Source organism: Dipodomys merriami, unplaced genomic scaffold (genome assembly GCF_024711535.1).
Source record: "Dipodomys merriami isolate MVZ:Mamm:240054 unplaced genomic scaffold, mDipMer1.0.p SCAF_10, whole genome shotgun sequence".
Classification (NCBI taxonomy): Eukaryota; Metazoa; Chordata; class Mammalia; order Rodentia; family Heteromyidae; genus Dipodomys; species Dipodomys merriami.
In genome coordinates, this window is record NW_027202271.1 from 12798973 (window position 1) to 12820206 (window position 21234).

Sequence of the window (21234 nt, forward strand, 5' to 3'; positions counted from 1 at the left end):
ATGGTGATGGTACCAGGAAGACAACACAGAACTAGAGGGAATCAGAGAAAAACATAACAGCGGGACCCATCAGCTGCACTGGACATTGACCACAATGAACTAAGCAACTTAATGGCAGTGATGGGAGGGAGGGAACAAGTGGGAAAGATGCTATGCAAAACAAAAGAAATGTACATACCACCCAATGTGGAAGAAATAACTATCGCAAAGCTCATAGAACTCATAAATGTTATAGACCGTGATAGACAATTTGCTCCAGGAAAGTTAGAATGTGTTTGTGAATTTAACTGAGCATCACTATCCCACAATACTGTGAAATTTGGGAAATTATATAACCACTTAATCACAATAAAAAAATTGAAAAAAAATGGTGATGGATTTCAGAGTTACAGAAGTGTTGTAAGAGCAATAAAAGTAAATTCCCTATACCCTTTTCCTAAATTAACCAATGGTTGGTATTTCATGACTTTTTTAAAATTTTCCCTCCTATTTATTTATTTATTTTTAACTGTGAAAATACTGTACAGAGGGGTTACAATTACATGGGCAAGGTAATGAGTGCATTTCTTATCAAGCATTTTGCCTCCTCCTTTGTTTCCCCTCCCCATCCCTTCCCATCTCCACCCATCCCTTCATCACTTTTTTATGCACTACTTTTGCCTTGTCTCTTGTCTAGCTCATTGAGAATTAGCTAACTTGTTTGTATTATATACCTTTACTCCTAAATATTTATTTGTATTTACTAAGAACAATTATTTACAATACTGGTAACACTGATACAATTTTATTACCTAATTATCTGTAGTTCATATTCCACTTTAGTCAATTGTCCTATTCTAATTAATGATCAGGTATTGTACCTGCTAAGTTTGTCACATTAGATTTTTTTTAATCTGGAACAGTTTCCCTGCCTTTGCTTCATAGCATTAACATTTTGTAATAACACAAGCAAGATGTTTTATACAATATTCCTTAATTTGGGTTTCTCCAATGCTTGTCATGACTAGATCTAGTTTAAGCATTTTTGGCAGGCATAAGTGACATCATCAATACCTCAGATCAAATTAGGAGACTCATACTTTTATCCCGTTCCCGGAGTGTTAGCTTTGACCACTTAAGGTAATTTGCCAGTTTTCTCCTCTGTCCAATTACTGTTTTCCTTTTTCATAATTAATAATTTCTTGGATGTTGCTTTGAAACAATTTAAAGAACCTTGGATCACATTCTGAGGTTGGCCCCAGGCAAAATCATGTGACCCTATCTGAAAAACAAGCAAAGGGATTGGAAATGTGGCAAAAGTGGTAGAATACTTGCTTAGAAACACCACACCCAGGCCGGGTGCTGGTAGCTCACGCCTGTAATCCTAGCTACTCAGGAGGCTGAGATCTGAGGATCGCGGTTCAAAGCCAGTCCGGGCAAGAAAGACGTGAGACTCCTAGCTCCAATAAAGCACCAGAAAACTGGAAGTGGCGCTGTAGCTCAAGTGGTAGAGCGCTCGCCTTGAGCTGAAGAGCTGAGGGACAGCGCCCAGGCCCAGAGTTCAAGCCCCACGACCGACAAAAAAAAAAAAAAGAAAAGAAAAAAAGAAAGAAATACCACACCCAGAGTTCTATTCTCAGTACCCCACACATACAAAAAGAGTGACAGAGAAAGGAAGGAAAGAAGGAAGAGATCTGAAGTACAGTAAAAGTGTTGCCGGAAAAGTTTTTTTCGTTGTTGTTGTTTTTCAGTTGTGGGGCTTGAACTTGGCCTGGGCACTGTCCCTCAGCTCTTCAGCTCAAGGCTAGTGCCCTACCATTTGAGCCACAGTGCCACTTCTGGTTTTCTGGTGGTTTATTGGACAGTCTTACGGACTTTTCTGCTTGGGCTAGCTTTGAACCATGATCCTCAGATTTCAGCCTCCTGAGTAGCTAGGAGGAAAAGTGTTTTTTTTTTTTAATTTCTATTTATTTTTTATTGTGAAAACACTGTACAGAGGGGTTACAATTACATGGGCAAGATAATGAGTACATTTCTTTTTTTTTTTTTGGTTCCAGTCGTGGGGCCTGAACTCTGGGCCTGGGTGCTGTCCCTCAGCTCTTCAGCTCAAGGCTAGCACTCTACCACTTGAGCCACAGCGCCACTTCCGGCTTTTTTCTTTTTGCTTATGTGGTGCTGGGAATCGAACCCAGGGCCTCAGGCATGCAAAGCAAGCGCTCTTACCACTGAGTCATCTTCCCAGCCCCAGTGAGTACATTTCTTATCAAGCATTGTACTCTCCTCCTTTGTTTCCCCTTCCCATCCTCCCCCCACCCAGGAAAAGCTTTTTTTAAGGAGAGTTTTTGTTGTATATAAAATGTTGAGCTGTATCTAATGTTTTTATCGAATGCTCTAAAATACATCAAGAAACTAGGGCATCTTAATTGCTAATAAAAATCTAACTGCCTTGCCCTGACCAAGTTAAAGACTCCTAAATATCAAGTTCAGAATGTGTCAGTAGGCAGGAAAGAGAAAATGTTAAATCCCTTTCCAGGCACAGTTTGAGACTTTAGAATTTCTCAGTAAAGGGGCTGAGAAGGTAGCTCAGCGGTAGAGTGCATGCCGCAGATCCTCAGATCTCAACCTCCTGAGTAGCTAGGATTACAGGTGTGAGCCACTAGCGCCCAGTTATAATTCATATTTTTTAAACACCCTTTGTAATGCTAGGCATGATGTCACACAATTGTCATCTCAGCACTTGGGAGGCCATGGCAGAATGGTGAGTTGAGGCTATTCTGAACTATATGATTGTATCTCTAACTGTATTTTTTAATATTATCTTTTTTGGGACTAGAGTTGAAAGACCCTGAACAAATGAACTGTTATAAATTAAGAATAAATGCATGAAGAAAAAATCTGTAAGAAAAAATAATAAAAGAATAAATATATGGCCAAAGCTTACATAGTGGTATAGGCAGCTGAGGCAGAAAGATTACCTGAATCAAGGACTTTAAGGCTAGCTTGAGTTAACACAACAAAACCCTTCATCTTATAAAAAGTATGACCAATATTCTTGATGAACACAGATGCAAATATTCTCAACAAAATAACTAGCAAACCAAATTCTACATCAAAAAGATCAAATGAGTACCCAGTGCTGGTGGCTCATACCTGTAATGCTAGCTACTCAGGAGGCTGAGATCTGGGGATTGCAGTTCAAAGCCAGCCTGGGCAGGAAAGTCCAAGGATACTCTTATCTCCAATTAACCACCAGAAAACTGGAAGTCACACTGGGCCTCAAAGTTGTAGAGCACTAGCCTAGAGCAAAAAGAACTCAGGGATGACCCCCCAGGCTCTATGTTCAAGCCCTATGATTAGCAAAAAAAGTAATATTTATCCCAAAGATTCAAGAATATTTCAACATATTTGCATAGCAATCATAAATCAACAGTAAAGGACAAACATCATATTATCTCAGTAGATGAAGGAAAGGATTTTTTTTGGTCAGTCATGGGGCTTCAACTCAGGGCCTGGGTGGTGTCCCCGAGTTTTTTTTTTTTGCTCAAGGCTAGCACTCTACCACTTTAATCACTGCACCACTTCCGATTTTCAGGTGGTTAATTGGAGATGAGTGTCTAAAGGACTTTCCTACCAGGGCTGGCTTTGAACTGTGATCCTCAGATCTCAGCCTCCTGAGTAGCTAGGCTTACAGGCTTGATCCACAAGCACCTGGCTCAGAAAAGGAACTTCTTTAAAATACCTGATCTGGAATATGAGAGGTCCATTTTCACCAGTTTTTTTTTCAATACATTATGAGACACATGTATAAACACATACATACATACATATGTATTCATCTATATTCAGTAGTAACATTCAGAACATTTACAAATCTCCTAGGTAAGGCACCAATCCAGGTTCTCCCTTGACCACACAGTCCCCTCAAATTATTGTCCCAATTTCTTTCTCCACTCTCCTTCCCCCTCTGCTATTCCCGATTATAACAAAACTGCTGGAAAGAGTTTCTACTCACAGTGTACAGAAGAATAGCCATATTGATTGACTTTGCTTTAAAGTCATGATTGCTAAACGCCAGTGGGCCTTTGTGACTGCCTAAAGGTCAACTACATTTCCCTAAAGGTCAACTACATCCACCATTATGGGTCTTCCTATATCTTCTTTCTTCATACTTCAAGCACCTGCTCCATCCCCTGCCCTCATTCTTTTTTTTCTTTTTCTGTGTGTGTGTGTATGACGCACACACATACCAGTCCTGGGGCTTGAACTCAGGGCCTAGGTACTGTCCCTTTACTTTTTTTGTTCAGGGTTGGCACTCTATCTGTTGGTCACAGCTCCACTTCCAGCTTTTTGCTGGTTAAATGGAGGTAAGAGTCTCATGGCCTTTCCTGCCTGGTCTGGCTTTGAACTGTGGTTCTCAGATTTGAGCTTCCTGAGCAGCTAGATTACAGATGTGAGTACCAACACCCAACAGTCCTCACCCTTAGTTCCACAAATCCCATATTCTTGAAGGTCTCTCATTTGTAATCTTATTTCTCCAATAATTCTTGGTCTCATTTCTTTGTGCCTGATTTTACCTTATCAATTTTCCATGCTTTTACTTTTGACTATTTCAGTTGTCTGTCATCAGCTGTAGTCCAAAAATATTAAAGAAATAATTTCCAAAGTAAACATTTCATAGGTTTTTAATTATGCACTGTAACTCTGAGTAACATGATCAGATCTTACTGTCCTTCCCAGACCAAGTTGTCCAGCATGTCTGTGCTATATAGGAACTCACCTATTGGTCACACAGTAGCTGAATTGGTTATTAGATCCACTATCTGGTATCATAGTGCTTATGTTCAAGTAACTCTTAGAAGAGTAACCTAATGCTACATCATAAGGCCTATGTCATTGGCTTACTTCATCTCATCATGTAGGTACTTTAGTGTCTAGCATTATGAGAAGAGTGAAAATAGTATAATGTATTTCTGAGAAACAGACTATAGACCACATGCACACTTCATGTGTGTGCATGCACGCACGTGCGTGTGCACATCCACACGCATGTGCATGAGTGCACTGGTCTTGGTGCTTGAAGTCAGAGCCTGGGCACTGTCCCTGAGCTTCTTTGTTTCCCCTCAAGGCTAACACTCTACCACTTGAACCATACTTCCACTTCCAGCTGTTTTGGAAGTTAACTGGAGTTAAGATTTTCCTGCCCAGGCTGGTTTTGAACCATGATCCTCAGATTTCAGTTTCTCAAGCAGCTAAGATTACAGACATGATCCATCTGAGCCCACCTGCACATAATTTTATTGCAGTATATTGTTATAATTGGTCTATGTTATTATTAGTTGATATTACTTCCTTACTATGCCTAATTTATAAGTTAAACTACTGTATGTATATGTTTTTCCTATAAGTAGTACAGGGTTTAGTACCTATGCATGGTTTCAGGCTTACATTGGAGGTCTTAGAACAAATCCTCCTGAGATAAGGAGGATGACTGCACACCTACTCAGGCATTTGATTCTGTCATCTGCCTTAGCAGCCACATTCTTACCTAGCCCTCAGCTTAGGTTTTGTGTGTGCATGTGCTGGTCCTAGAACTTGAACTCAGGGACTGGGCCCTGTCCCTGAACTTTTTTTTTGGGGGGGGGGGGGTCCAGTCATGGGGCCTGAACTCTGGGCCTGGGCGCTGTCCCTCAGCTCTTCAGCTCAAGGCTAGCACTCTACCACTTGAGCCACAGCGCCACTTCTGGGTTTTTTCTTTTTGCTTATGTGGTGCTGAGGAATCGAACCCAGGGCCTCAGGCATGCAAGGCAAGCGCTCTACCACTAAGCCACCTTCCCAGCCCATCCCTGAACTTCTTTGGCTCAAGGCAAGCACCCTACCACTTGAGCCACAGCACTACTTCCAGCCTTTTCTGAGTTGTTTATTGGAGATAAGAGTCTAGCAGAGGGCTGGGAAGGTGGCTCAGTGGTAGAGCGCTTGCCTTGCATGCATGAGGCCCTGGGTTCGATTCCTCAGCACCACATAAACAAGAAGAAAAAAGCTGGAAGTGGTGCTGTGGCTCAAGTGGTAGAGCGCTAGCCTTGAGCTGAAGACCTGAGGGACAGCGCCCAGGCCCAGAGCTCAGGCCCCACGACTGGACCAAAATAAAAAAAAAGAGTCTAGCAGACTTTCCTGACTGAGCTGGCCTTGAACCACCATCCTCAAATCTCAGCCTTGTAGTAGCTAGGATTATAACTATGAGCCACCAAAGCCTGGCTTCAACTTAGCTTTTAACAGCAACTATAAAATTAACTTATTAATATAGTCATCCTTTCTTTTTTCCTTACTTTTCTCTTTCTGTCTTTGTCTTTTTCCCCCTGTGCTAGTGCAGGAGCCTCAAACTCTCACTTGGCTTTTTCACACAAGGATGTGCACTCTACCACTTGAGCCATACCTCCACTTCCAACTTTTTGCTGGGTAATGGGAGATAAGAGTCTCACAGACATTTCTGCCCAGACTAGTTTCAAACCTCAATCCTCAGATCTCACCCTCCTGAGTAACTAGGATTATAGATGTGAGTCATAAGCACCTGGCTCCTTTCCATTCCTAACACTCTCAGTATCATGATACATTTTAAGTCGCTCACAATTGTTTTTTGCCAGTCCTGCAGCTTAAACTCAGGGCCCAGGCACTGTCCTTGAGCTCCTTTGGCTCAAGGCTAGTACTCTACCACTTGAGCCCTGGTGCCACTACTGGCCTTTTCTGTATATGTGATACTGAGGAATCGAACTCAGGGCTTCATGCATGCTAGGCAAGCACTGTACCACTAAGCCACATTCCCAGCCCCTGTCACTCACAATTTTAATTCAAAGGATGTGTTTTTCCCTACTAGTAGATGTGAGTGTATTAGCATGCAAAAGAGCTCACTCACGCTTTTCTTTTTATAGTCATAGTGAAATCTCACAGAGGTGAGTCAACACATGTAATCAAACATTCTGACAGTCCTGGCTTCCTTCCTTCCTTTTTAACCCTCCTCTTCTGAATTTTATCAGGAGAAAACAAAGTATAGTATTAAAAAAAAGCCAAAAGTGTGGGGAATGCAAGGTGTGGGGAATGGTTTTGTGTTGTTATTGTTTGTCAGTTGGGGGGCCTGAACTCTGGGCCTGTGCGCTGTCCCTCAGCTCTTCAAGGCTAGCGCCCTACCACTTGAGCTACAGCACCACTTCCAGCTTTTTCTACTTATGTGGTGCTGAGGAATCGAACTCAGGTCCTCGTGCATGCAAGGCAAGCACTCTACCACTGAGCCAACCTCCCAACCCAGGTTTTTGTTTTTGTTTTTGCCAGTCCTAGGGCTTGAATTCTGGGCCTGGGTACTGTCCTTGGTCTCCTTTTGCTTAAGGGTAGCACTCTACAACTTGAGCCACAGTGACACTTCCAGTTCTTTCTGTGATTAATTGGAGATAAGAGTCTCATGGTTTTTCCTGCCTGGACTGGCTTCAACTCCAATCCTTAGATCTCAGCCTCCTGAATAGTTAGGATTATGGGTGTAAGCCATCGATACCAGGTAGTAACTCAGTTTTATCAGCCCATAAGTATTCAGTTTGGGGGGAGATAAATCACACTAAGCAAATAAATAATGCTTCAGTGTCCTTAGCTGTAAATGGAGATAATAAGATCTACTTTTTTGTTGTGGTGATTAAATATTACGTATATATAACAGTTTTTTTTAAGGAAAGCTCATAAATCATATTTGAGTTAACTATGTACATATACTTTTCTTTGTCCACTGCTTAAGACATTCTTTCAAGGATAGGATACCTGGAAAGCATATTTTCATGTGTATGTGTGTTGGTCCTGGAGCTTGAACTCAGGGCTTCTCCCCGATCTTCCTTTTGCTCAAGGCTAGCACTCTACCACTTGAGTAATAGCTCCACTTTTGGCTTTTAGGTAGTTTATTGGAGATAATCATCTCATGGACTTTCCTGCCCAGGCTAGCTTTGAATTTCAGTCGTTAGATCTCTGCCTTCTGAATAGCTAGGATTCAGGCCCCGCAAGTGCCCAGCAAACATTATTTTTTTTTCAAACATTATTTTTAACTGTAAGATTCTTTAAGGAATAAAAATTGCTGGCTACCTTCAAAGGCTGTATCATCTATGCCCTGAAAGAGCCTAGTCAAACACCATTGCCCATAGAAGAGCACCCCTGAACCTGTGGCCAGAACTTTCATCCAGACTCCTCCTTCCTAATCCTAAATATGGGATGCTCTATAGCTTCAGCCTAGCCTCCAAAATTTGTTTCCAGACTCCTCCAGACTCCTCCTTCCTAATCCTAAATATGGGATGCTCTATAGCTTCAGCCTAGCCTCCAAAATTTGTTTCCTGATTTTTTTTGAGTGCATAAAATTTCCCATATGTCCTATCCAGGGGGAACAAGACTTTGTATTTCTGTCCTTTCCTTTGCTGACTTGGTCTTGCCTGCTTTGAGCCATTCATAGCTTCATACTTATGTATTCCTCCTGGTCTTGATTTCATAAAAAATACTCTCTAATCTGGAACTTTGCCAAGGCAGCTCCTTAACTTTTTATCTGAAGACCCTAATTCTGACTAGAGCTCACCATAACACAGGTGCAGGCATTCAAGACACTGCCACAGACAGGAATCTCAAAATAGGTGAGTGTGCACAGGAATCTCAAAATAGATGAGTGTGCACAGACAGGAATCTCAAAATAAGTGAGTGTGGATGATAAAGAGATCTCTCTCTCTCTCTCTCTCTCTCTCTCTCTCTCTCTCTCTCTCTCTCTCTCTCTCTCTCTCTCTCTCTCTCTCTCTCTCTCTCTCTCTCTCTCTGTACTTAAGGCTTGAACTCAGAGCTTGGGCACTGTCCCTTAGCTTTTCTACTCAAGGCTGGTACTCTATCATTTGTGCCACACCTCAACTTCCAGCTTTTTGCTGGTTAATTGGAGATGAGATAACTTTCCTACCTGCCCTGGCTTCAAACTGAGATCCTTAATACTCAGCCTCCTAAATAGCTAGTCATGAGTCACCAGCACCCAGCTTGAGGTGCTTGTTCTTGAGACAAATGACTTTTCCCTGCCAGACTATCAAAAGACACAAGCACACTGACCTCCAGGCTTTGCACATTTTAAGTGTCTCATTCTGCTTCCCTGAAGATTTACCTGTGGGTCTTCAGAGTTGCTCTCAGTCCAACTTCCAAATGAATTTCTTTAAAGAAAGACAGCTGTACTTTGGTAATACTGAATACTCCTATGTTCTTATTTCAACAAATGGTTTCCTGATTCTAGTGTGCATATTCTCCTAGGCCTCCTGGCCTCTCTAGCTGCTTGACTGGTGTCCCACCTGTTAAGAGACAGCTAGATCTGGGCACCAGTGGATTACAACCTATAATCCTAACTCCTCAGGAGGCTGAGATCTGAGGATCATGGTTCAAAACCAGCCTGGGCCGGGCACCAGTGGCTCATGCCTGTAATCTTAGCTACTCAGGAGGCTGAGATCTGAGGATCACAGTTCAAAGCCAGCCCGGGCAAGAAAGTCAGACTCCTATTTCAAGTAAACCACCAGAAAACTGGAAGTGGCACTGTGGCTCAAGTGGTAGAACCTTGAGCTGAAGAGCTGAGGGACAGTGCCCAGGCCCAGAGTTCAAGCCCTATCACCGACAAAAGAAAGAAAGAAAGACAAAGAAAAACAGCCTGGGAAGGAAAGTAATGAGACGTTACCACTTAACTACCAAAAAACAAGAAATGATAGGTCACTAACATTGAACAGAAAAGTTTGGTGACAGTGCCCAGGCCCTGAATTCAAGAGAGAGGGAGGGAGAAAGGGAGAAAGAGGAGAGATCTAGAAATGCCACTCTTATTTAATTCCAGCAGAGGGCACTGTAGTTCTAGCTTTTGAAACAAAAGGCTAAATGATATAATTCAGCTCTGAATGAACTAGCTAGGCTGGGATCTTGTGGCCTGTAATCCTAGCTACTTAGTAGGCTTAGATCTGAGGACCACAGTTCAAAGCCAGCCCGAGCAGGAAAGTCTGTGACACTCTTATCTCCAAAGATCTCCAATGAACCACCCAAAAGCCAAAAGTGGAGCTGTGGCTCAAGTGGCAAAGTAGCAGACTTGAGCAAAAAAGCTCAGGGACAGCACCCATCCCTTGAATTCAAGCCCCAGACTGGCACACACACACACACACACACACACACACACACACACACACACACACACAGAATGAACTAGCCAGAGCCTGAGACCCTCTCTACCTTTCCTAATGGATAAAACTATTGAAGCGATAGGAATATATCTTGGAAACAACCATAGTGTCTCATCACTACTATAGACCATCATGGCCTATATCCATAAAATTAGAGGGGGAGGTGTTCATGCTACTTATAGCCACATACTGCCAAAATTAGCTGGTAGGTCCACCTCCAGGCTGGTGGCTGTGTTTATAGGCAGGAAGCAGGCTACATTTCCCACAGATGCTCATCCTTTCCCTATTGGTCTTCCCCATTAAGACTGACCCAGTCCACTGGGAGAGTGACCTACCCAGGTTCCAGCCCTCGCTGCTGCCCTGATGCGGTAGGAAATGACGATCCCCATTTTCGTACTCAGAGGGCAGGTTCTGCCTCTGGATCTAAGTGATGAGATTGTGTCTCTATCCAACTCCAGGTTGCTGTAGGGGAGCAGACACCCTCGGCAGGACCTTGAGTCAGTGGTATCCTTGAAGCCCTATCACAGGGCTAACTACTAGACCAAATCCTTAGTCTTTCCTAGAAGCCTCAACAAGGTTATTTCAAGAGGAAGTTTAGAATAGTGGGTAGGAGCATGCACTCCAGATCCAAGTATGGGTTAAACTCAGAGCTCTGCCACATGCTAATTATGTGAACTTAGACAAATTATGTGCTTGTATCTCTTTTGTAAAAAATAATAATAGAGCCTACATTCCAAGAGCTGTATCAGGCACATTAATTATTAGCTATTTTTATTGTTATTGTTTCTAGAAAAGCTACATCACTGTACTCAATTTTATTTTATTTTCTTTTTTTTTTCCCAGTCCTGGGCCTTGAACTCTGAGCCTAGGCAATGTCCTTAAGCTCCTTTTTATTCAAGGCTAGCGCTCTACCACTGGAGCTACAGCACCACTTCCAGCTTTTTCTGGGATTAATTAGAGTTGAGTCTCACAGACTTTCATGCCCAGGCTGGCTTTGAACCTTAATCTGTAGCTCTCAGCCTCCTGAGTAGCTAGAATTACAGGCATGAGCCACCAGCACCCAGCTCTCAATTTTTTCTTTCTCTTTCTCTTTCTCTTTCTCTTTCCATTTCTTCTTTCTTTCTTTCTTTTTTCTTTCTTTCTTTTTCTTTCTTTCTCCTTCCCTCCCTTCCTTCCTGTAACCAGCACTTAAGCAGGCCTACTGCTGCCTCATGCCCCACCGACTTTTCCTGTGTTCATAATCCTGAACAAGCATATCAAGGAAGTTATTTGTAGACAAGAAGGCAAAGTGACTGCCCCCACATGGAAAATATGCCCTGGGGATTGGTCTGGTTCCCTAGGCTAGTGCTTCTCACCCTCGTGAACTTCCTCTCACAGCACTGATAACTTCTCTTATTAAGACAGTAAGTGCAAGATAGCCTTTCACATATTTTAGCCTATTTTAGTACATATTAATGTTCCAGCCAATTAATGTAAGGATTAATGCCAAGCATTTGACAGGATCTCCTAAATAGGATTTTTTTCCCCCTTCTGTGCTACTACTGGGGCTTTTTAAGTCAGGACTTCATACCTACACTTTTTTTTCCCTCACAGCTAGTGCTCTACCACTCTACACCTCCAGCCAGGCATTATGCTAGTTAATTGGAGATGGCCTCTCCAGTCTGGCTTCAAACCTGGATCCTCAGATCTCAGCCTTCTGAGTAGCTAAGATTACAGGGATGGGCTACCTGTGCCCAGCTGCCAAATGCTTCTTGATTTAGAAGAAAAGGCATCCAAGTGGTTGAACTTTCAGCACAACTGCGGACACACAGTGACCATCCACATGAGAGGCTGGATGTCTTGACTGGACATTTGGCGGTAGTAGCGAAAAAACATCAGCTGGCTGTACCATTGAGGACAACAAGGCTGAGACCTGGAGACCAAAGAGCTCTCACTGTCATTTGAACTCAGACCAGCTATTACTCTCAGTCCAGATCCCACCACCCACTAGGAATATGCTTGGTTTTTTTCCTCCTCAAACGACACCTATTTTTCTATGGACATTCTACCACTCCACCTTACTCCAAGTTGAACAACCAAGTTCAAATGGCCCCTCATTGCTGTAACCTGTTTTGGAATATAAACCAGTCCCCAATTCAGTCCAGACTGACAGAACTCTACGCTAACCACGGCTCCGGGACTTCAAGTTCTCTGTTAAGTCCTTAGCCATATAAGGGAGGAAGTTCAAATTGTGCCTTGAACCAGTGGTGAAATTATCTCAGACGCAGATTATTAAAGGAGATTTCCATTGGAGGGCAAAAGGGAAGAGGAGGGACACAGATGATGAATTGAATGAGACCAAGCCAGGGAAGACAGGAAAAAAGCTGGAGCTGGTAAAGAACTCCATGACGGAAGCAGCATCCCCACCCTTCATCAGAAATGAGTCAGCAACTCTTAACAATTTCCAGCAAGGATGCAAATGCTGAGCTTGGTCCTGACAAGCATCTATAAGCAAGAAAGACAAAAGGCTTCGTGAAAACAGAACAGAGGCGCTGAAAACAATAGATGAAGAGCTGAGCTTTATTCTGCATCTGAGACTTTTCAGGGGAGCAGGGGCAAGGGAGCTCTCTTCTTCTGGCTTAGATAACAAAATGGATGGAATAGTCAAGAGACAGAAATCTCAGAATCCCCTAGACACCTCCCTCTTTTGCACTTTTTCAAATCCACTCACGATTCTGAGATGCAAACCAAATCTAGATTATTGAAGCAGAACATGGATATACACTAAAAGAGTATTTGAGGCTGGGCACTGATGGCTCACACTTGTAAACCCAACTTCTCAGGAGGCTGAGATTGAAGATCAAGGTTCAAAGCCAACCTGGGCAAGGAAGTTCATGAGACTTTTACTTCCAATTAACCAGCAAAAAAGCCACAAGTGGAGCTTTGGCTCAAGTAATAGAGCACCAGCCTTGAGTGAAAAAGCTAAGAGATGGCACACGGGCCCTGAGTTCAAGCCCCAGAACTGACATAAAAGAAAGAAAAAAGAATATTGGGTAATACATAAAATCTGCAAGTGAAATGGAGGACTGGGCTCAGTGGATGGTAATCAGAAATAATGCTCAGAATCATCTCACAGACCTGCTTTGAGATAAACACTATTGCATCCCAGGCTATGGTGGCACGAGGGCACCAAATGCACTGCATCCTGAACACCACTGTGAGACAAAAGGCAATGCCATTGATACCAATGCTCATCACCAATGCAATGGCCATTGCATCCTTGAAACCTCATCCTTGATTCAAAATCTAGAGCAGATTTTTTATTTTTTTGGGGTCCGGTTGTGGGACCTGAACTCTGGGCCTGGGCGCTGTCCCTCAGCTCTTCAGCTCAAGGCTAGTGCTCTACCACTTGAGCCACAGTGCCACTTCCGGCTTTTTTCTTTTTGCTTATGTGGTGCTGAGGAATAGAACCAGGGCCTCAGGCATGCAAGGCAAGTGCTCTACCACTGAGCCACCTTCCCAGCCCCTAGAGCAGATTTTTTAAAATCAGCCTAGCCAGGCCAGGCACCAATGGTTCATGCCTATAATCTTAGCTACTCAGGAGGCTGAGATCTGAGGACCATAGTTCAAAGCCAGCCTGGACAGGAAAGTCCATGAGATTATTATCTCTGATAAACTACAAAAAAGAAAAAACAATCAAGAAGTGGAGTGCTGTGGCTCAAAAGGTAGAGTGCTAGCCTTGAGCAAAAGAAGCTCAGGGATGGGCCCAGGTCCTGAGTTCAAGCTCTAGGACCAACACCAAAAGAAAAAAAGAAAGAAAAAGACTTCTGGGCTAACCAGAAGTCTTTGCCCAGCCCTTGTTACAAGGAAGGATAGGGTTTTTTTGAGGGGGGGGGGGAGGGGAAGATCTAGTCCTTTAAGCTTCTACAGTGAGATACAGGATCTGTTTCATAAAAGATGATTCCAAAACATAAAAATAAATGCTATGTATCCACTATATTACATTTCAAGCCCCATCCTGTCTCTCTCCACATCACTCAGAAACCAAAGCAACAGAAAGCTCTCTGCTGCCTCTCTAATGGTTCTAATGCTTTTGCTGTCCTGCTACCTGAAGAGCTCTTCCTGTTTCTGCTATGGTCCATGAACTCCCATTACCCTTCAGGACTTAGCTCAAACATTACTTCTCATTTTAGACCATTTGAAGTTCTATAAACATACCAATCCTATAAAAAGGAGTATTCATATAGATAAGAGGGCATGTTCACCAGCATAAAACCTAAGTATCTGTCCAGTATCCTGAATCTAGCAGGAGGCCACATAAAATACCCCAGAATCAGGAGCAATGAAGGAACTCTTATTATTACTGGCTTTTCCCTCTCCCCTCTGCCACAGATGTGATGAATCAGGAGAGATCCTGCCATGTACCTTATGGGCACAGAAAATAGAGAACCAAATAGCTTCACTTGGCAAGTACTCAGAATGGGTGTCTTCTTGTTTCAGTCCAGGAGTCAATGCCCACTAGGCTTCCACCTATTACTGCACAAAATGGGAATTATTCTGTGCACCAGAACAGCCACATGAGATACCATGAAGCTGTACGGAAGGTGTTGCTGAAGACATGTAAGTTCTCTGGAGTGGGGACCAGGGTAGGCACAGAAAAAGAAGTGCCTGAGTTCCTAGAGAATGTCTGGGGGCCGGGGAGGAGGAGGAAAGAAGGGAGGGAGGCACCTGGCAGATACTGACAAGAGGCAGAAGTAGACTTGAATGCAGGGTGAGAATGACAAAATAGAAACTGACAACATTAACAAACAAGGCTGGGAATGCAGCTTAGTGGTGGAGTGCTTGTCTAGCATGCATGAAGCTCCTCAGTACCACATACACAGAAAAGGCCAGAAGTGGCGCTGTGGCTCAAGTGGTAGAGTGCTAGCCTTAAGAAAAGGAAGCCCAGGAACAGTGCCCAGGCCCTGAGTTCAAGCCCCAGGACTGGCAAAAATACAAAAATTAAAAAAAAAAAAAATTAACAGACAAAATAGAAATTGGATTGGTTTGGAAACCCAAACAAGGTCTGGGATTGAGTCCTAATTCTCCTCAACATCTCACTTTATTAAGTCACTTACCCTTTATTAGTCTGCTTCTGCAATTGAATTGAAAGAGAGATGGATGAAAAACTTGGTCTGCTGTTTTACCAGTCTTCCAGAATGGTGAGGATAACAGCAAAAGCAAAGCCCTTTGTATATCATCACCCACTGCCCCATGAGGAGTAGTAGAGTAGGGCAAGCTTGGGAATTTAGCTGAACTGAACTTGAAATCCACACAAGTTGTATGACCTTGGGCAAGTTCCTTCAGCCACTTAACATCCCTGAAGCATCTGAAAATAAGAATACTCTTTAGCGTTGTTGTGAAAAACCAAACAGGATAAATTCCCAAGGCATGTAGTATGATCTCCAGGGAAATCTCTATGAAGAATTTTTATTGGAATCTCTGTAGAGAACTCCAAGACCCAAAAGATCACAATCTTTATGCCATTTATGTCACTTGAAACTTAGGCTACCCAGGTGCTGATGACTCACAGCCTTCATCCTAGCTAATCAGGAGGCTGAGATCTTAGAATCAAGGTACGAGGGCAACCCAGGCAAGGAAAGTTCATGAGACTCAGGCTGGGAAGGTGGCTCAGTGGTAGAGTGCCTCACATGCATGAAGCCCTGGGTTCGATTCCTCAGCACCACATAAGCAGAAAAGGCCGGAAGTGATGCTGTGGCTCCAGTGGTAAGGTGCTAGCCTTGAGCTGAAGAGCTGAGGGACAGCACCCAGGCCCAGAGTTCAGGACCCATGACTGACAAAAAAAAAAAAAAAAAGTTCATGAGACTCTTATCTCTGAGTGACCAGCAAAAAGTTAGAAGTAGAGATGTGGTTCAAGTAGTAGAGCACCAGTCTTGAACAAAAATACTCAGGGACAGCAAGTAGGCCCCGAGTTCAAGCATCAGGAAAGAAAGAAAGAAAGAAAAAAGAGAAAGAAAGAAAGAAAGAAAGAAAGAAAGAAAGAAAGAAAGAAAGAAAGAAAGAAAGAAAGAAAGAAAGAAAGAAAGGAAGGAAGGAAGGAAGGAAGGAAGGAAAGAAGGAAGCAAGGAAGGAAAGAAGGAAGGAAGGAAAGAAGGAAGGAAGGAAGGAAGGAAGGAAGGAAGGAAGGAAGGAAGGAAGGAAGGAAGGAAGGAAAGCGGGCAAGCATGTGCCATTTTTATCACTTGAAATGACAGGTTTACAAAACTGAACAGATCACTGATTACCTGAGGCTGCAAAATGGGGACTCTGGCCAGTGGGGGATAAGACTGCTAGCAATACATAATTTCTTGCTCAAGGCATTTGACTAATTTTGAAACATGTTACTACTGAGAGTAAGCAGTACATGTTTCTCCTGGTGTTATTTCTTATAGCTGTGTGTGAATCTGTCTTTAAATAGTAAAAATTAAAATCTGAGCCAGGCACAATGCCTATAATGGCTCATGCCTATAATCCTAGCTACTCAGGAAGCTGAGATCTGAGGATTACAGTTCACAGTCTGACGAGGAAAGTCCCTGAGACTCTTTAACTCCAATAAACCATCAGGAAACCAGAAGCGGCAATGTGGCAGAATGGTAGAATGTGGTAGATTGCTAGGGACAGCAACTACCAGCACCTAGACCCTGAGTTCAAGCCCCATGAAAAAAAATAAAAAGCCTTTTATAAATCAAAAGACATAGACAAGAAGAGGGCATATAAGATTTATTCCCAGCCAGATACCACTGGCTCACACCTATAATCCAAGCTATTCAAGAGGCTGAGATCTGAGGATTATGGTTCAAAGCCAGCTTGGGCAATTAGTCACCAAAAAGCCAGAAGTGGAGGTGTGGCTCAAGTGGTAGAGCACAAGCCTTGATCATAAAAGCTAAGGGACAGTGCCCAGGCCTTGAGTTCAACCCCAGGATTAGCACACATAAAGTTATTTACAATAACAAAACATTTTTAAAAGGTTATTAATTACTAAGAAAACAATTAAGAAAATGTAATAATTTTAAGGCATACTTTTTTTTTGCCAGTCCTGGGGCTTGAACTTAGGGTTTGGGCACTGTCCCTGAGCTTTTGCTCAAGGCTAGCACTCTACCACTTGAGACACAGAGCCACTTCTAGCTTTTTCTGTATATATGGTACTGGGGAATCGAATCCAGGACTTTATGCATGCTAGGCAAGCACTCTACCACTAAGCCACATTCCCAGCCAAGGAATATTTTGTTTTGGTGAGGGGCTTGTTTTTTGTTTTGTTTTATTTTGTTTTTTTGTCAGTTGTGGGGCCTGAACTCTGGGCTTGGGCGCTGTCCCTTAGCTCTTCAGCTCAAGGCGAGCACTCTACCGCTTGAGCCACAGCACCACTTCTGGCTTTTTCTGTTTAAGTGGTGCTTAGGAATCAAACCCAGGGCCTCATGCATGCAAGGCAAGCACTCTACCACTGAACCACCTTCCCAGCCTCTAAGAATATTTTTAAAATAATTATTATATATGGGGCTGGGAAGTTGGCTCAGTGGTAGAGCACTTGCCTTGCATGCCTGAGGAGGCCCTGGGTTCGATTCCTCAGCACCACATAAGCAAAAAGAAAAAAGCCGGAAGTGGCGCTGTGGCTCAAGTGGTAGAGCACTAGCCTTGAGCTGAAGAGCTGAGGGACAGTGCCCAGGCCCAGAGTTCAGGCCCCACGACCGGACCCCCCCCCAAAAAAAATAATTATTATTATAAAAGCTTTAGAGCAAACCAGAATATTAGGCTATATTTCCTTTTTTTTTTTTTTTTTTTTTTTTGGTCATGGGGCCTACACTCTGGGCCTGGGTACTGTCCCTTAGCTCTTCAGCTCAAAGCTAGCACTCTACCACTTGAGCCACAGCGCCACTTCCAGCTTTTTCTGCTTATGTGGTGCTGAGGAATCAAACCCAGGGCCTCATGCATGCAAGACAAGCACTCTACCACTGAGCCACCTTCCCAACCCCTAGGCCATAAAAGTTTTAAAAGTATCACTTTTTTTTTTGGTAGTACAGACGTTAAAATCAGGGTTCTGTTCTTGCTAGGCATATGCTCTTTCCATTTGGGCCACCCCCCAATACTTTTTATGGGGAGAGGGTATTGAGTTGCTCACCAGGTCTCCGTGGACAGCAATCCTCCTATTTATGATTCCCTCATAGCTGGACTGACAGGCCCACGTTACCGTGTCCAGCTCTAAAAATGTCAAATTTTATATAGTAGTAATTAATCTAAATATATTTATCCAAACAAATCCATGTGTGCTGTTAGAAATGGAACACAGGGCCTCACACATACTAGGCAAATGCTCTTCCACTGGACTACATCCCCAGTGCCCACTGCCAAAGAAAAAAAATTTTGGTGATACTGGGTTTGAACCTCAGGGCTTGAGATTGCTAGGCCCTCTACTATTGAGTCATGCCTCCAGCCTTTTTTGTACATTTTGCATTTGAGATAGGGACTACTTCCTGCTCAGGCCCATGCCTGGATTCTGACCAACCTATTTTATGCTTCCCATGGCTAAAATGACAGGTGTGTGCCATTATGCTCAGCTATGGATTGAGAAAGGGTTCCATCAAACTTTTCTGTCAGACTGACCTTGAACTGAAAGCCCCCTGCTCTCAGTCTTCCAAGTTGGCATGAGCCCACTTCCCCCAAATATATACATACATACATATATATATGTATATATATATATATATATACACATGTATATATGTAGGTGTGTGTGTGTGTGTGTGTGTGTGTGTGTGTTTGTGCGCGCGTGCTTGAACTCAAGGCTTGGGTGCTGTCCCTGAGATTGTTTTTCTCAAGGCTAGTGTTCTATTACTTGAGCCACAGATCCACTTCTAGCTTTTTGGCAGTTAATTAGAGATAAGAGTTTCAGACTTTGGCTGGGAAGGTGGCTCAGTGGTAGAGTGCTTGCCTTGCATGCATGAGGGCCTGGGTTCGATTCCTCAGCTCCACATAAGAAAAAAGAAAAAAGCCGGAAGTGGCGCTGTGGCTCAAGTGGTAGAGAACTAGCCTTGAGCTGAAGAGCTGAGGGACAGTGCCACAACTGGACCCAAAAATCAAAAACAAAAAGAGTTTCAGACTTTCCTGCCCAGACTGACTTGGAATATCAATCCTCAGATCTCAGCCTCCTGAGTAGCTAGAATTATAGACATGAGCCTCTAATGCCCTGATAAGTCTGATAATAATAATAAAAAATTTGTGCTGGTCCTGAGGCTTGAACTCAGGGCCTGGGCATTGTCTCTGAGGTTTTCTGCTCAAGGCTAGCACTCTAACTCTTCCATTTCTGACTTTTTTTGGTAGTCTCATGAACTTCCAAATAGGAAGATAGGAGTCTCATGAACTTCCAAATTTTTAAAAGCACTTCTACATCTAGAATAATAGGTATTTGATATGTTTGTATCTCCAAGTAAGGTAGAGATAATTAAGTTTCAGAGATTTGCCTGGAGTGCTTTATTTTAGAAAGGAAAGAAATGAAGATCAAGCCCAGGAAAAAAAAAATCATTATCTCAGTGGACACCATCTTTCCAAACAAATTTGAGACACTTGATTTTTTTTTTTTTTTGTTCCAGTTGTGGGGCCTGAACTCTGGGCCTGAGCACTGTCCCTCAGCTCTTCAGCTCAAGGCTAGTGCCCTACCACTTGAGCCACAGTGCCACTCCCGGTTTTTTCTTTTTGCTTATGTGGTGCTGAGGAATCAAACCCAGGGCCTCAGGCATGCAAGGCAAGCGCTCTACCACTGAGCCAACTTCCCAGCCCCTGATCACTTGATTTTTAACTGTCAGAGCACTTGGGGGAAGCTCCCTTGGATATGGGCTTAGGAGCAGCAGGAAGAGCCAACACTAATTCACCAGACCAAGAAGGGTATGAATGCTGGAATCCGGAAGTGAAGCAAGGTGTGGTGACATGCCCAGAACCTCTCAGTACCTGGGCAGGCCCAGCTGCTGGCCTATACTTTTGTTATGGTAAATTTGAGGAGTCCAAACACCTGCTTTTCTCCCAACCCATTCAGTCCCCAATCAGGTCTTCAGAGTCCCTCTGACTGATGCTCAGAACTTCAGCTTCTGGCGATCCAATGACCCAGGAGTGAGTCCAGAAGAAGCTATGCCTTGGATCTGGAATCCACGCCATTGCCTCATTAAGAGTCCAATGACCAGGTTAGGCTGAGAGGGGTCAGGGTGGGTCACCAAGAGAAATATTCTTCTCCTCTTTACTGCAACCCTTCAGACCAGTTTCAGCATCACTCACAATGGGGAATTAGAGAGGTTTGGGTAAGATTTCCTTCAATGGAGTTAAAAACGTGTCACTGTTCTTCACCTCTCAACAGTCCCAACACCAATGTCCATAGCATTCCTGTAGGAGCCGAGGATGTTTCTGCTCTCTTCATCTCCGTCTCTCCACTCCTTCCAACCACCACTACTGGCAGTAGTCCTATTTCATCAGTATTACCTCCCCTACTCTATCCTGAAACAATCTTGGGGTGCCCCCAAATCATACACCCTCCTGCCTGGCCTGGCTGTACCTGAGATGCATTTTCTCCATTTCAGATTTATGGAGCATTCTATTCTAAGCGACAGAACCTTCAGTCTCTATTGAGGATGTGGTCGCAGAAGGACAAGATGAAGTGTGGAAGGAATAGTGACTGACTAGTGGGGAGAGGGTTCAACAAAGCAGAGTAAAAGATGGGACTAGACACCACTTTGTGCACTGTTGGTAGGGAACAGGGAAATGCTCCCATGGCTCTGATTCCTATGAAATGGGTGTAGGACTTGGTGTAAGAGGTCTGGAGGGGCCAAGGTGCTGGAAAGAAAACAGTAGAAGTCAGAACTGCACATCTGGGAAAACACAATGGCTTCTGCCATGCTGAAGAGCTTAGTGTAGTCAAGCTTCTCCCAAGGCACTGTAGCTTCATCCTGGCAGGTAGAAAGCCACCCAAAGCTCTAGGACCATAGATGAAAGAGGCCCATAGAGCCTTGGGGCAAGAAACCACTGATGTGGCTTTGTCATATCAGACCCAACCCAGGGCCCA

General features: G+C 43.5%; 1 protein-coding gene across 1 annotated transcript in view; it reads left to right on the forward strand.

The window, feature by feature from the left end:
* Nucleotides 1–20917, forward strand: part of Spmip11 (sperm microtubule inner protein 11) — a 28238-nt gene extending 7321 nt beyond the window's left edge. Inside the window, exons 2-4 of the mRNA XM_070040064.1 lie at nt 14655–14774; nt 20218–20362; nt 20753–20917. Of these exons, the coding sequence (XP_069896165.1) occupies nt 14655–14774; nt 20218–20362; nt 20753–20801 (314 nt within the window). The 3' untranslated portion in view covers nt 20802–20917. The remainder of the gene's footprint in view (nt 1–14654; nt 14775–20217; nt 20363–20752) is intronic.
* Nucleotides 20918–21234: the final 317 nt, after the last annotated feature.